This window comes from Myotis nattereri, assembly GCF_964212035.1.
Source record: "Myotis nattereri genome assembly, chromosome: 14".
Lineage (NCBI taxonomy): Eukaryota > Metazoa > Chordata > Mammalia > Chiroptera > Vespertilionidae > Myotis > Myotis nattereri.
The window spans coordinates 18,950,198-18,963,582 of NC_138089.1; the positions used below are offsets into that span (position 1 = coordinate 18,950,198).

Consider the following 13,385-nt stretch of genomic DNA (forward strand, 5'->3'; position numbering starts at 1 on the left):
TGTGGACAAGAAAAGGCTTTTATCCTGAAGAGCTTAATGATTTTTTTTTTAGTGATCTTAATGGCAATTTTTTAAATTACTAAAATATACATTATTTAAATGATCAAAGATTAGTCGATATTCTTAAAATTTCAAGTTAGCTGCAGTTGAAATGCAGTTTAGGAATTAAATAGCAACAAAACAAGTATGAAAGGCAGGTAGTAACTTGCTAACTCAATTTCAAGTTTAGAATAGAATTAGGGAGTGGAAAATAAATGTGTAAATATTAAAAGAAAATACATAAACAAAAGCCTGCAGAAGATCTGTTGTATCTGAGCTTCAGAATCATCTAGATGCGGTTTTCATGAAATTTTAAAAATCTTATAAGATTTTTCTGTTTGTCTTATTATTTTTTTTAATTCTTCTTTTCTGTAGTGTTTTGTGTGTTCCAATAAGCAAACCAATTTTTCTGGTGTCAGATACTATTTGAATAAGTAAAGATGTCTATAATAATGAAAGGTGTATGCATGCTTGAATTTTTCATTGAATTTATTGGGGTGACATTGGTTACATATAAAATTAAGTAGGTGTCAGGTGTACAATCCTATAATACATCATCTGTATGTTGTATTGTGTGCTCACCATCCCAAGTCAAGTCTCCTTCCATCACCATTTATCTCCCCTCTATCCTCTTCTACCTCCCTCCCACCCCCCTTTTCTCTAATAATCACCATCCTGTTGTCTGTATGTTTTTGCTTAATCCCTTCACCTTTTTCACCCAGCCCTCCAATCCCTGTATTGTTGAAACTTGATACAGAAAATATATATCTGAAATATGAAAGCTATGACTATCAGATAAAATCAGTGTCATAACAATTATTTATTTACTGTTCAATGTGTGCACAAATGTATATTTGTTGCATATAGTGATTTCCTTGTGTATGCATTGCTATTTTTTGGTTATTTTGGGGAGTTCAAATATGGCGATTGGAATGTTTTTGCATTTATATATTTGATGAGTTTTTAGTTTTTTTTAATGCGAAAAATAAAAGTAAAATCATCTTTCTGACTGTCAAGATAGCCAGCAGAAATGAGTTTGTCTGACACTAAAAGTTTTCCCAATTAGGAGGATCCAGACCTCTTACCACCCCCCGCCCCCCTCCCCCCATCCTGTCTGTATGCTTATCCGTGGTTAGCAAGCCATGAAGATCTTGTCTACAACAACTGCTTGTTAATATTTTTACATCATGAGAATTCTAGAAAGCTCCCTTGGACCTTGCCTGTCATTTTATCATTGAACATTTTCAGGATGTTCTATTTTATAACAATTTGGGGATGTTTTAAATTTGCTGCCTATTCATTTTATGTCTAAAGGAAAAATTACACAAAATTCCATACTATTTGGGAACATGCTGTCTTGGTTAGGGCTTGGATTATATTTTAAAATTAGTTTTAAAAGAAAGGAAATCATATAAATGTTCTGGAATTCAGATAAGCACCAAGCTTGGGAAGCAGGCACTTTTAGTTTAGAGTGCTTATCCACTGGGGTCAGACTGCCGACGATAAAAGAGCATTCTAGACTTTTAAGTGTTGATTATGCACTTTGGGGAGCTGTTTCCTTTCCTGCTCTACAACCCCCCCCCCCTCCCGCCCCCCCCCCCCCCCCCATCCATTTGAATTTGGACTTTGGTAGAATTTGCAGAGTGCAGTGTCTCCAATATTCCACAGGGTGTCATGATGTGGTTGTTTGTTCTCTGAAGGACTGTCTGGTGAAATGTCATTTGAACCAAGGTTCTTGCAGTATTTCAAAGGGTCCTTTCATTTTGGTTATAGTCAAGGGATATTTAGTGAGGGCCTACTATGTGCCAGCTTCATGATAGGAGATCTTAGTGGTGTCATGCCAGTCCTGTCTTTATTTTGTGTTCCGTATTTTGGTGGAGAACGTATCTACCAACAGAGTTTGCTTGAGTCTGTTTGCCATGTAGCTTCATGCGACTTTGGAATGAATCTCAAATGGAGGAGCTAGGCTTGGAAACTGCTCAGCCACCCAGCTCCACTCTGGTTCTCTTCCTCCATCCTCTGGTGGGAACAGAGCCCCAGGTGTGCTGGTGCCGGAGGGGCTCCTGGGTAGCTGAGGGGAGGCCCAAGTGCAGGGCTCTGGAGTCAGACAGTCTGACTCTGAATCCTCCCTTCACCACTAGTTTTCTGGGTCACTTAAAAAAAAGCTATCTGCATCTTTTCATTTTAAATCAGGATGGGATTTCAAGAACAAATTAAACAATTTCTAAAATGCATTGAGCATCTTCCAATCACAGGAGAAGATAGAGTAGCCTCCACTTGTCCTTGCTCCTTCTCTCTAAATACAATTTAATTCAGATTCTCTAGAACTAATTCAATAGACAATCATAAAAGACCCTGAAGGGTGAGAAGGAAGAAGGAGGACTCACAAGGGGGCCTCAGGAAGAGATGAGAACCTTGGCAAGTTTCCTGGATTTTCTTCTCCTCTCCCACATACCCAAGATGGGGGCTGGAGAGCCCGGCAACCCTGAGCTGCCCGCAGAAATAGGGGGCAAAGGGAAAGAAGGAGGGCAGAGGAAGGGAAGGTAAAAGGGAGTGAGGGAAAGAAGGGAATGCTTGCTCCCCAGGCCAAAGGACTGGGAAAGGAAAAGCCTGCCAGCACTTCACAGTGGCCAACTCTGCTCATGACAGCTTTGCTAGCCAACCCATCCCCCTTCTCCCATCTCCCAGCAGCAGTGGGCCCGAGCTGCCCACAGCAGCTTCCTTAGCAGTACCAGGACAGGCCCCGCTCTCCACAGCCCCAAGTCCCTGGAGCAGCAGCCATTCTGCACCTAGCAGGAGTGTCAGCAAACCAGGGAGGTCAGCCAGAACTCACATACTGAACTGCAGCAGGGCGGCTGACTGCTGAAATAGATATAGATGTAAATAGGAAAACAAAACAAGCCTTCTGACATAGATCCCAAATGTCCACCATATAATTGAAAACACTTGTCATAGCAAGAACCAGAAAAATCACAATATAAATGAGAAAAGACAACTAATGCCAACACCAAGATAAATCAGATATTAGTTTTGTGACAAAAAATGTATAGCAATTATTATAAAATTGATTGAACAAGTAATTACAAATTCCCTTGAAAAAATTGGAAATCCGCACTGGAAGGATTCCATAGGGTGGAAATGACAGAAGATAGAATCAGCGGACTAAGGACAGATCAATGGAACTTACTTAAGCTGAGCAGCAGAGGGAATGTGGACTGGAAAATGAATGAACAGAGCTCAAGGACCTGTGGGACAATAGCAAAATACCTAACATATCGCCAGTGTTCCAGAAGGAGAGGAGAAAGAATAAAGGACTGAAAAGTATTTGAAGAAGTAATAGCTGTAAACTTCCAAAATTGGCAAGCAATATAAACCTACAGATTCAAAAAAGAGGAGTGAATCCCAGCTAGGAAAAACCCAAAGAAATCTATGCCAAGACACATCATAATCAAACCTCTAAAAACAAAAAAACTGAAATAAAAATATGAAAGCAGCTAGAGAGAAACTACTCAATATTTATAGGAGAATGAATACCAATTCAAAAAGCAGTGGATTTTTCATGAAACCATTGAGGCCAGAACGATTTGGCATATTTTTCAAATGCAGAAAGGAAAAAATTGTCATCCACAACTCTCTAGCTGGTGAAAGTATCCCTCAGGAGTTAAGAGAAAATAAAGACATTTTCAGGCAAAGGGAAACCAAGAGTATTTGTCACAAGGACATCTGTCCTTAAAGGAGGACTAAAAAAAGTTCTCTAAGCAGAAAGGAAATTCAAACAAGAAGAAGAATTAGAACTCCAGAAAGGAAAAACGAACAGTGAAATGGAAAAAAATACGGGTAAATATATTGTATCCTTATTCTTGTAAGTTTTTAAAATCATAGTTGATGGTTGAAGCAAAAATTGTAACAGCTTGTTTTGTGGTGCTCAATGTTTGTAGAGGAAATAATGGACAATTATATGGAAAAGGGGGGAAGGTATGAAGGTCTTAAAGGAACTTCAATTTCAATATTCCATTTGGATTGCTAAGCTATTTATATCAGTAGGTTGTGAAATGTTGCATATGTAAACTCCATTGCACACAGCAATTGCTAAAATAATGTAAAACTCAGTAAATAAATGAAGAGGAAATCCTAAAAATATTTCAAGTAACCCTCAGGAATATAAGAGAAATGGAGGAATGAACAACAGAAGAAATAAACAGAAAAAAATAATAAAATAGCAGACTTAAGCCCTGACACATCAATGGTCAAGCTATAACAATTAAAATACATACATTGTCAGAGTGGATTTTTAAAAGCACATGACACAGCTATATGAGATCTATAAGAAGTTCGCTTCAAATACACTGACATAGGTTGAAAGTAAAAAGAATAAAAAGATATATCATGTTTACATTAATTATAAAAGGAGCAATGGCTAAGTTAATATCAGATAAGGTAGACTTCATAGTAAAGAAAATTACTATTGACAAGGGGTGACATTATGACATAATAAAAGAAGCAATCCACCAGGATGACATAGCAATCCTAAATGTGTATGGATCAAACAAAATAGCTTCAAAATATATGAGATAAAAATTGATGTAACTGAATGGAAAGATAGACAAAAAATTATAGCTTGGGACTTCACCACCCTAAAATCAGTAATTGATAAACTAATTACAGAAAATAAGCAAAGATACAGAAGAACTAAACTCTTACCAACTAATAAGAGCTAATTGACATTTATAGAACACTCCACCCAACAATTGCAGACTACTTTTTTTCCAAGTGCACATGCAACATTTACCAGGATAGATCATACTCTGGGTTGTAAAACAAACCTCAGCATATTTAGAAGAATGAATTCCTAGAATATGTTCTATGACCATAATGGAATCAAATTAGAAAATAATAATAGAAAGACATAAGAATCTAGAAATAATTCATGGTTCAAAGAAACTAAATACATAATAATCCATGTTTTGAATATGAAGTTTCACAGGAAAAATATACATGTAACTGAATGGAAATGAAAATACAATATCAAAATATTGGGGATGCAGCTATGGCAGTGTTGGCAGGAAAGTTTATAGCATCAAATGCTTATATTAGAAAAGAGGAAAGATCACAAATGAATAATCAAAGTTCTTACCTCAATAAACAAAAAAAGGAAGAAGTAGAAAATGAATCCAAAGTAAGTAAATAATAAAAATAGAGCATAAATTAAAAAAATTAAAAATATAAACAATAGAGAAACTCAATAAGATTAAAAACTGCTGCTCTGGAGAAAAAAATCAGCAAAATTGATAAACCACTAGCAACATTGACAAAGATAAAAGAAAATATATATCCCCACTATCAGAAATTAAATGGGAGATATTATGATTCTGTAGTCATTGACAAGTAGAAGTATATTAGAGATAACTTTATACTCATACATTTGACAGCTTAGTAGAAATGGACTAATTTCTCAGAAATCCTGAAATCACACTATCAAAACTCAAATAAGATGAAGTAACGAACCTGAATAGTTTTATACCCATTAAATGAATTGAGTGTTTAATTTAAAGGTTCATGATTAAGAAACTTCTAGGCCTAGATAGCTTCACTGGAAATCATTGCCAAACAGAATTAACACTAATTTGACTCAGTCTTAAACTGAAAAGGGAAGAGGGAATATTTTCCAGCTAATTTTTGAGGCCAGGATTACATCTATACTAAAAATAGAAAAAGACAATACAAACAACAACCCACAAACCCCCACAAACTACCACTATCTCTCATGAACTGAGATGCAAAAATTCTCAACAAAATATTAGAAATCAAAAGCAAACATTTATTAAAATAATAATAATATATACTATGATCAAGTGAGATTTATCCCAGGTATGCAAGGCTGGTTCAACATTCAAAATTCCATCATTATAATCCAACATTTGAACAGGTTAAAGAAAAATGTATGGTCATATTAATTAACATAGAAAAAGCATTTTGCAAAATTCAACACCTATTCATGATAAAAACTCTTAGTAAGTTAGGAATAGAGAGCAACCACATCAACTTGATAAAGAATATCTGCATAAAAACTTATACCTAATATCTATCTCTCATCATTAAGACTAAATATGTTTTCCCTAAGTTGAGGACAAAGTCAAGGATATCTACTGTCATCACTTTTATGCAATATGTACTCCAAAGCTTTCTCCTTTTTTGTAGATGACATGGTTGTCTACACAGAAAATCTCAAGGTATAATTGAAAAGGAAAAACAGAAAAACCCTTCTACAACGAATAAATGAGTTCAGTAAATTCTCAGGATACAAGATCACTCACAAAAATTAATTCTATTTCTACAATGAATATGTAGAGGCTAAAATTAAAATATAATACGATTCATTATAATGCCAAAGTACCAAAGCATGTACAGCATCTTTATTCTGAGATTTACAAAATGTTAATGAAAGAAATCAGAACAGACTTAAGCAAATTGAAAGGTACTGTATTCATGGTTTGGAAGACTCAACATAGTAAAGGTGTCAATTTTCAAAAAATCGACTAGATTTAATGAAGTTTCAATCAAAATTTTGACAAAGGTTTTTATTGACATAGACAAGCTTATTACAAATTTCTTTTGGGGAAAAGCACAAGCCCAAGTTCAACTAAAACAATCTTTAAAAAAAGAGAGACTAAGGCGGTATGTATCACTATACTCATATTAACCTTTACTATATATCTAACATAAGCAAGACAGTATGGTAGTGTTAGAGAGACAGAGACATGGATCAAGAGAAAAAGTAGAGAATTCAGGAGCACACCCATGCAAATATGCCTAATTGATTATTTTACACACACAAAAAATTCAACGGAGGTAGGATAGCCTTTTTAATAAATGGTAGAACCATGTGGATATCCATAGGCAACAAAAATGAATATTGGCCTAAACTTCACACCTAATGAAAATGAACTCAAAATAGATCATGGACTTAAATGTAAAACAGAAAACTATACACTTATTAGAAAAAATATAGGATAAAATTTTCAGACTCTAGAGCTTGATAACGATTTCATAGAAATAACATTAAAAACATGATCCACAAAGCAAAGGATGATAAACTGGACTTTCTGTGCTGTGAAATATCCTGTTAAAAGGATAAAAGACAAGCTACAGTCTGGGAAATAATACAGAAAATAATTGTAAGTCTTATATCTGACAAGGAATTGGTATCTGGAATATATAAAGATCTGTCAAACGTCAGCAGTAAAAACATCCAATGAAAATGCACAAAAGATACGAGCAAATTTACTGAAGAAGATCTACAGATGGCAACTAAGCATATGAAAAGATGCTCACAGTCACCAGTCATTAGAGAAATGCAAAGAAAACTACAGTGATATGCAGAATTACTAACATAAAAACACCAGTGACAACACCAGAAGGTGGTGAGAATGTAGGGAGACCAGCACATTCACACTTCGCGGGTGGGAATGTAAAATGGTGTGGCCACTCTGGAGAAGTTTGGCAGTTTCTTATACAACTAAAATTGCTTAGTTCCCACATGACCTGGCAGTGGCTCTCTGGCATTATCCCAGAGAAATGAAGACTTACATGCATAGAAAACACTTCTACGTGAATGTTCATAGGAGCTGATTTGTAATAGCACCAATTTGAAACAACAGTATACTTTAACAGGTGAATTGTTCAATAACCTGGTATATCCATATCATGGAATATTACTTAGCAATGAAGAGGACCAAACTATTCATAAATATAACAACTTGGATGGATCTCCAGAGAATCATGCTGAGTGAAAAAAAAAAGCCGTCCCACAGGTCATATACTATATGACTACACAGCATTTATGTAACATTTGTGGGATAACAACATTATAGAAATGGAGAACAGAGTCATAGTTGCCAGGGGTTAGCGATGGGGCAGAGGCAGGAGATGAGTGGATGCAGTTAAAAAAGGGCAGCACAGGGCATCTGTGTGGTGATGGGATTGTTCTGTCCCTTGACTTTGCTGGTTCTACACCTGAGATACAACGGTGTAGAACCAAATGCAGACTCAGAGAGATGGATGTGGCGATGGCTACGCAACATGAAGGTATTTAATATTACTGAACTGTATGTTAAAAATGGTTAAAATGGTGAATTTTGTTATGTGTCTTTTACCACAATTTTTTAAAAAAGGGAATAGGAATGTATTTCAGAAGTATTGAGAGATTAGTAGGCCTATATATTTGTGCTTACCAAGCAACCTATTTTTTTAAAAAAATTTCCAATCTGTCATGTAACAATATGTGGTCCTACTGTGTTATGATCACTGTGTGGTTCTGGCCACATGTGACACATGAGTTCAAAAACATCTCAACTGGTCTATATACTATACTGCTCAGGGTGAGAAGTCCATCCCCCATGATCTTGAATATGGGAGTGATATTCAGACACTCTCTGTGTCTGTAGTAGTTTTCTTATCACAGTCTGGTAACAAAGGGTCGCATGAACCATTGGCCAAATGTCTGAATCAAAGCTTAGATCAGGGGTCCTCAAACTTTTTAAACATGGGGCCAGTTCACTGTCCCTCAGACCATTGGAGGGCCGGACTATAGTTTAAAAAAAAAACTATGAACAAATTCCTATGCACACTGCACATATCTTATTTTGAAGTAAAAAAACAAAACGGGAACAAATACAATATTTGTATTTGCATGTGGCCCGCGGGCCGGGCTGTAGTTTGAGGACCCCTGGCTTAAATGTATAGCCCTGTGAGAGCTTCATAGAGAGATAGTTCAGAATACTATATTTTTCTGTGTATAAAATGCTATTTTTTCTAAAATCATTAGACTGAAAATCGAGGGGCGTCTTATACATGGAAGTCAGCCAAGGAGGGAGCCTCATGGGTGTGTAGCTGCCCATACCTTGTCAAACAGGCTTCCTCCAGTCACGAGCCTTATTGTTACTGACATCAGCTAATGCCGTAATTGGAGGTGGAGGTGGAGAGTGCGCAGATGCAACAGGGACTGGAGCATTCTGAGCCCATAAAGATGTCAAAAATTAAAAGATAAATACCGGTAAGCGATTGTCTTACTCTGCAAATTCAAACTGAATGTAATCAGCTATGCAAAAGAACATGGAAATAGAGCAGCAGAGAGACAGTTTGGATCTCCTCCCACTGAGTGTGTGATCAGACAGTGGAGAAAACAGGAAGAACAACCCCCTAAGATGCCTAAGGAGAAGAAGGCCTTAAGAGGAAAACCAGCAAAATGTTTTAAATATTGATTTCTTAATTTTGGGTTGGAAAAGTGGGGGTTGTCTTATACATGGAAAAATATGGTAATTCCTCCAGGGTGGTATAGTTTGCAGGTTCAGGAGCTAACACCAGGGCGCTCCCCTGCTGTTGTGGATATGGGTCTTTTTTGGCTCTCCATGCTCTCATTTTCCCCTGAGCTTATGAAGAGGCTCTCATGCTGGACTTGAAAATGGCTACACGTGGCTTCTCAGATTCCTTTGCAGGTGGGCTCTGTGCCTTACCTTCATTCTGTTCCTTACGTGTATCTGCCCCAGAGTCGCTGGGAGGTTGGGTGTGTGAGGGACGCTCTGCTGCAGGGATTGCAAGGTCTGGGCCAGAGGCTGCATGACTGCAAGGCTCGTGGTGGTGTCCAGTGGTCAGTGACAGCTGGGTTTGTGCTCAGTGTCTGGTATTCAGCAGCTGAGGCAACAGTGTGTACATTAGCATTTGCATCAAAACGTTGGGCATCGTTCTGGGCTTTTTTCCCTCACCCTGGCTTCCCAGCCTCCTGTTCACTATGTTCAGGGCAGATGTAGGAAAGTATAAAGAAGAACAGTGGCCGAGACCGGTTTGGCTCAGTGGATAGAGCGTCGGCCTGCGGACTGAAAGGTCCCGGGTTCGATTCCGGTCGGGGGCATGTACCTGGGTTGCGGGCATATCCCCAGTGGGGGATGTGCAGGAGGCAGCTGGTCGATGTTTCTCTCATCGATGTTTCTGACTCTCTATCTCTCTCCCTTCCTCTCTGTGAAAAATCAATAAAATATATTTTTTTAAAAAAAAAAAAAAAAGAAGAACAGTGATTTCATTAGTCACACCATTACCAGAAAATAGCATTTTAGTGAGTTTCTTTTATATAGGTATTTTTTTTCTATGCAAAAACTTTTTTTTTTTTAACAAACATGTTATTTTACATTCTGCTTCCCCCCTCCCCCTATGCATTCTACTGTTTCCATTTAGTGGCATTTGTACACAAAGGTGATTTTAAATATTTGCATGTCTTAAATGTATCAACTATCTGTAATTGTTAGTAACTTGGACAATTTAATTTTAAGTAGGCATTTGTTATTTATATAATTATTTATTATTTACTTTTGTATATAATGTTATTTTTATATACAAATATTAACTAAAGATAACCCATAATCTCACCAGTCAGATAATCTCAGTTGGCATCAAAAATTAATAAAACCCACATGGTTAGAAAATTCAAGCCGAAAACCACAGAGGTGCACAACAATGAGAAACAGAAGCTTCCTTCTACCTCTGTACCCTAGATCCTTTTCCCCAAAGTTAAGCACTGTAATATTTCTTGTGTTCCCCACCCCCAGAAAATGTCTTAATTCCTGTAGCTACATAACTGTGTGTACTTAAAAATTTATTATTATTTTTTTACACAGAGACGGTATTTTCCACACTGTTCTGCACCGTGTGCTTCTCTATTAAGATCATTCTTAAAGCCTTTGTGCATCATTGCTTATAGTGGTGCATCCCTTGCTCTACAAATTCCGCATCTGTTACTCAGTATGGCCTGCGATAACATCAGCTCTTCTGTGGGTTCTTAAGTGTGAGATAAATAGATATGTCAGTTGTATGTCCCAGGTCTCACCAGCCCACATTTCTTCAACTCTTACCTCCCACCTGCATACTGGTAGGACCTCTAACCCTCAACCTCCTTTGTTTTTCTGGTAACATAGGGGAAGCCCCAGGGTTCCCACAGAGGCTCACAGCTAGACTCTATTAGCCTGTACTTCCAGTGCTCAAAGCCCCTTGCAATCTGTGCCTACCACTGTCCCAGGGCTGATGCCCTGAGAAAAGGTCCTCTCCCCCCTGTCCGGGGCACTGTCTTCCAGGTTGGACAAGGTGTGTCTAATCGGTTTGCTCAGAACCACCATGGGTTTGCACATGCATATTTACACAAATGTGTCTGTGTGTGTGTGGGGGGGGTGTACTCCAAACAATAACATGCACTGTGTGAAGAGTCAGGCCTCTCGGTTGCTGGCTTCTTCTACATAACAACCATCAGTTTGACATGTAACCGTCCATACTCCTGCTCATGCAGACATGTGCTTATGATGTATAACTTTGAGCCCTTGTCTGGAATGGAGGAAGCCTCTGTTCTGACTGCAGATGATTATGCCTTTTTCCTGTTTTCCATGGAGGGACAGTGAATTCTCACAGTGGTGGCTGGGTAGGAACACATCGCATTCTGATGAAGGAGAAGCTTAATTATTTGATCTATAACCTGAGTTTCCAGGATATGTGTCTCAAGGCAGAAAGCATGTCTGACTAAAGATACATTGGCAACTGGAAAAAAAAGAAGAAAAGTTGGCAAGAAGGGAGAAAGGAAGGTAGGAAGGAGGGAAGGGAGAATGGAAGGAGACAAAGTCCATCTCTGCTCGCCCACTACCCTTGTAACCATTGGAAAAGTTCGCCAGGTCTCACCCTGCAGGTTGAGGGTCAGCAGCATCACTGTCTTTGTTCTCAGCACTATTTTGACGCTGCTACTGCTGCCATCTCCACTGTCACCCTCTCCGCCCCCTTATTGCTGCTACGACGGTCATTATGTGTAGTGCCATTCCAGATTCGTGCTAAATGGATCAAGTAATCCAAAAATTTGTTTGAGTCACACATTGTGAAACATGCCTTTGGAATGATTTCCCGAGAAAGCCTGGGTGCAGAATACAAATATTTTGAATGGACTTATCTTACAGTTGTACTGCTATTTTTCCTTGTCATTTTAAAACCCTTAATACGAATAAATTGTTTGTACAGTGCAGCTTTTTTTTTTAATCCTTAGATAAGAAATACGTGGTTTGAAAGCAGAGAATAAAAACATGAATGATAATGTTCCCAATGCCCGCTGCAAGGTCCTGGCTGCCGCTCCTGGGCAGGCGTTATAGTCGGTATTCGGTGTGTTTATTTCAGGCTGCAGATAGTGGATGAAAGTGCCTGGTAGGTTGCCAGCACATGACTTAGTTGCCAAATGGAGTGTTTAGTACTTGTTACATTTGATTTATATCACAAGTTCTTCCCATTAACAGTCTACTGGTGATAACCTACTTGGCTTTTCATGTGGTTTCTTTGAAACAGCCACTTGACAACATTTGGCATATCACAAGGTTTAATACTGAATACAGGAGTGAGTGAATGACTACATGGGTTCTGCTATACACTGATACGCTGCTTGGTGCAGACTGGGTACCCGTTCTGTTCACTGAGTGAATAAATCCTGTATGTGTGTTTCTCTGATTCTCTGCGCCACAGTGAGGTCTCTGGATGGGAGACTTAACGGGCTGGTGGAGGGGGTAGAAACAGATAGAAATAATAGTGCTTACATGTCTGGAGGGCTTGCATTTGTATGGAGGCTGGTATTCTGCTCATCGTTATCACGCTTTAAATGCAAGCTTGAATTATGCAGGAGAAGATAGGCCTCATCCTAACAGCATTCATTCTAAGTCAGAGTGTAACCTCATAATGCGGTCAATTTCCGTGATCTCAAATCTATTTTTTTTTAAACAAGTTCACTTCAGGATTCTTGGCCCTGGATGTGTAATAACACATGCATTAAATATGGTGATCTTTATTTTCAGATTGAAAACTTGCAAGAACAACTTAGGGATAAAGACAAGCAACTGACCAATCTGAAGGACAGAGTGAAGTCCTTGCAGACAGATTCCAGTAACACCGACACTGCCCTGGCGACACTCGAGGAGGCCTTGTCAGAGAAGGTGAGCTTGGACTAAACCATGGGTATCAGGATTCAGGGAAATGTGGTTGGGAGGAGATGTTGCAAATGCATTTAAATGTACCCTCTTTTCTCCACGCACTCACACTGCCCCCAGGCCCTGCTGGGCTGCCCACTCCCATGCTAGCCCTCGTCAGTAGACTTGGCTCACTGAAGCCAAGGGTGTCTTTTGGAAATGCAAACCTGAGCACCTCACCTTTGGCCCTGCTTGTCCTTGTTCTTGGATGATAAAAAGTAAAACCCTTCACCTGGTCCATAGGGTCCATCCCTCCGTCTGATCTGGCTCTTAACTGTCTGTCTTACTCCTTTCTCTTCCTCTCCCTTTCCCTTT

At 38.5% G+C, this 13,385-nt stretch overlaps 1 protein-coding gene across 1 annotated transcript in view; it reads left to right on the plus strand.

Moving 5' to 3' along the window:
* The window catches only part of ERC2 (ELKS/RAB6-interacting/CAST family member 2), an 871,001-nt gene that overhangs the window by 380,835 nt on the left and 476,781 nt on the right, over window positions 1–13,385 (plus strand). Inside the window, exon 9 of the mRNA XM_081105973.1 lies at window positions 12,900–13,037. Coding sequence (XP_080962099.1) covers window positions 12,900–13,037 — 138 coding nt within the window. The remainder of the gene's footprint in view (window positions 1–12,899; window positions 13,038–13,385) is intronic.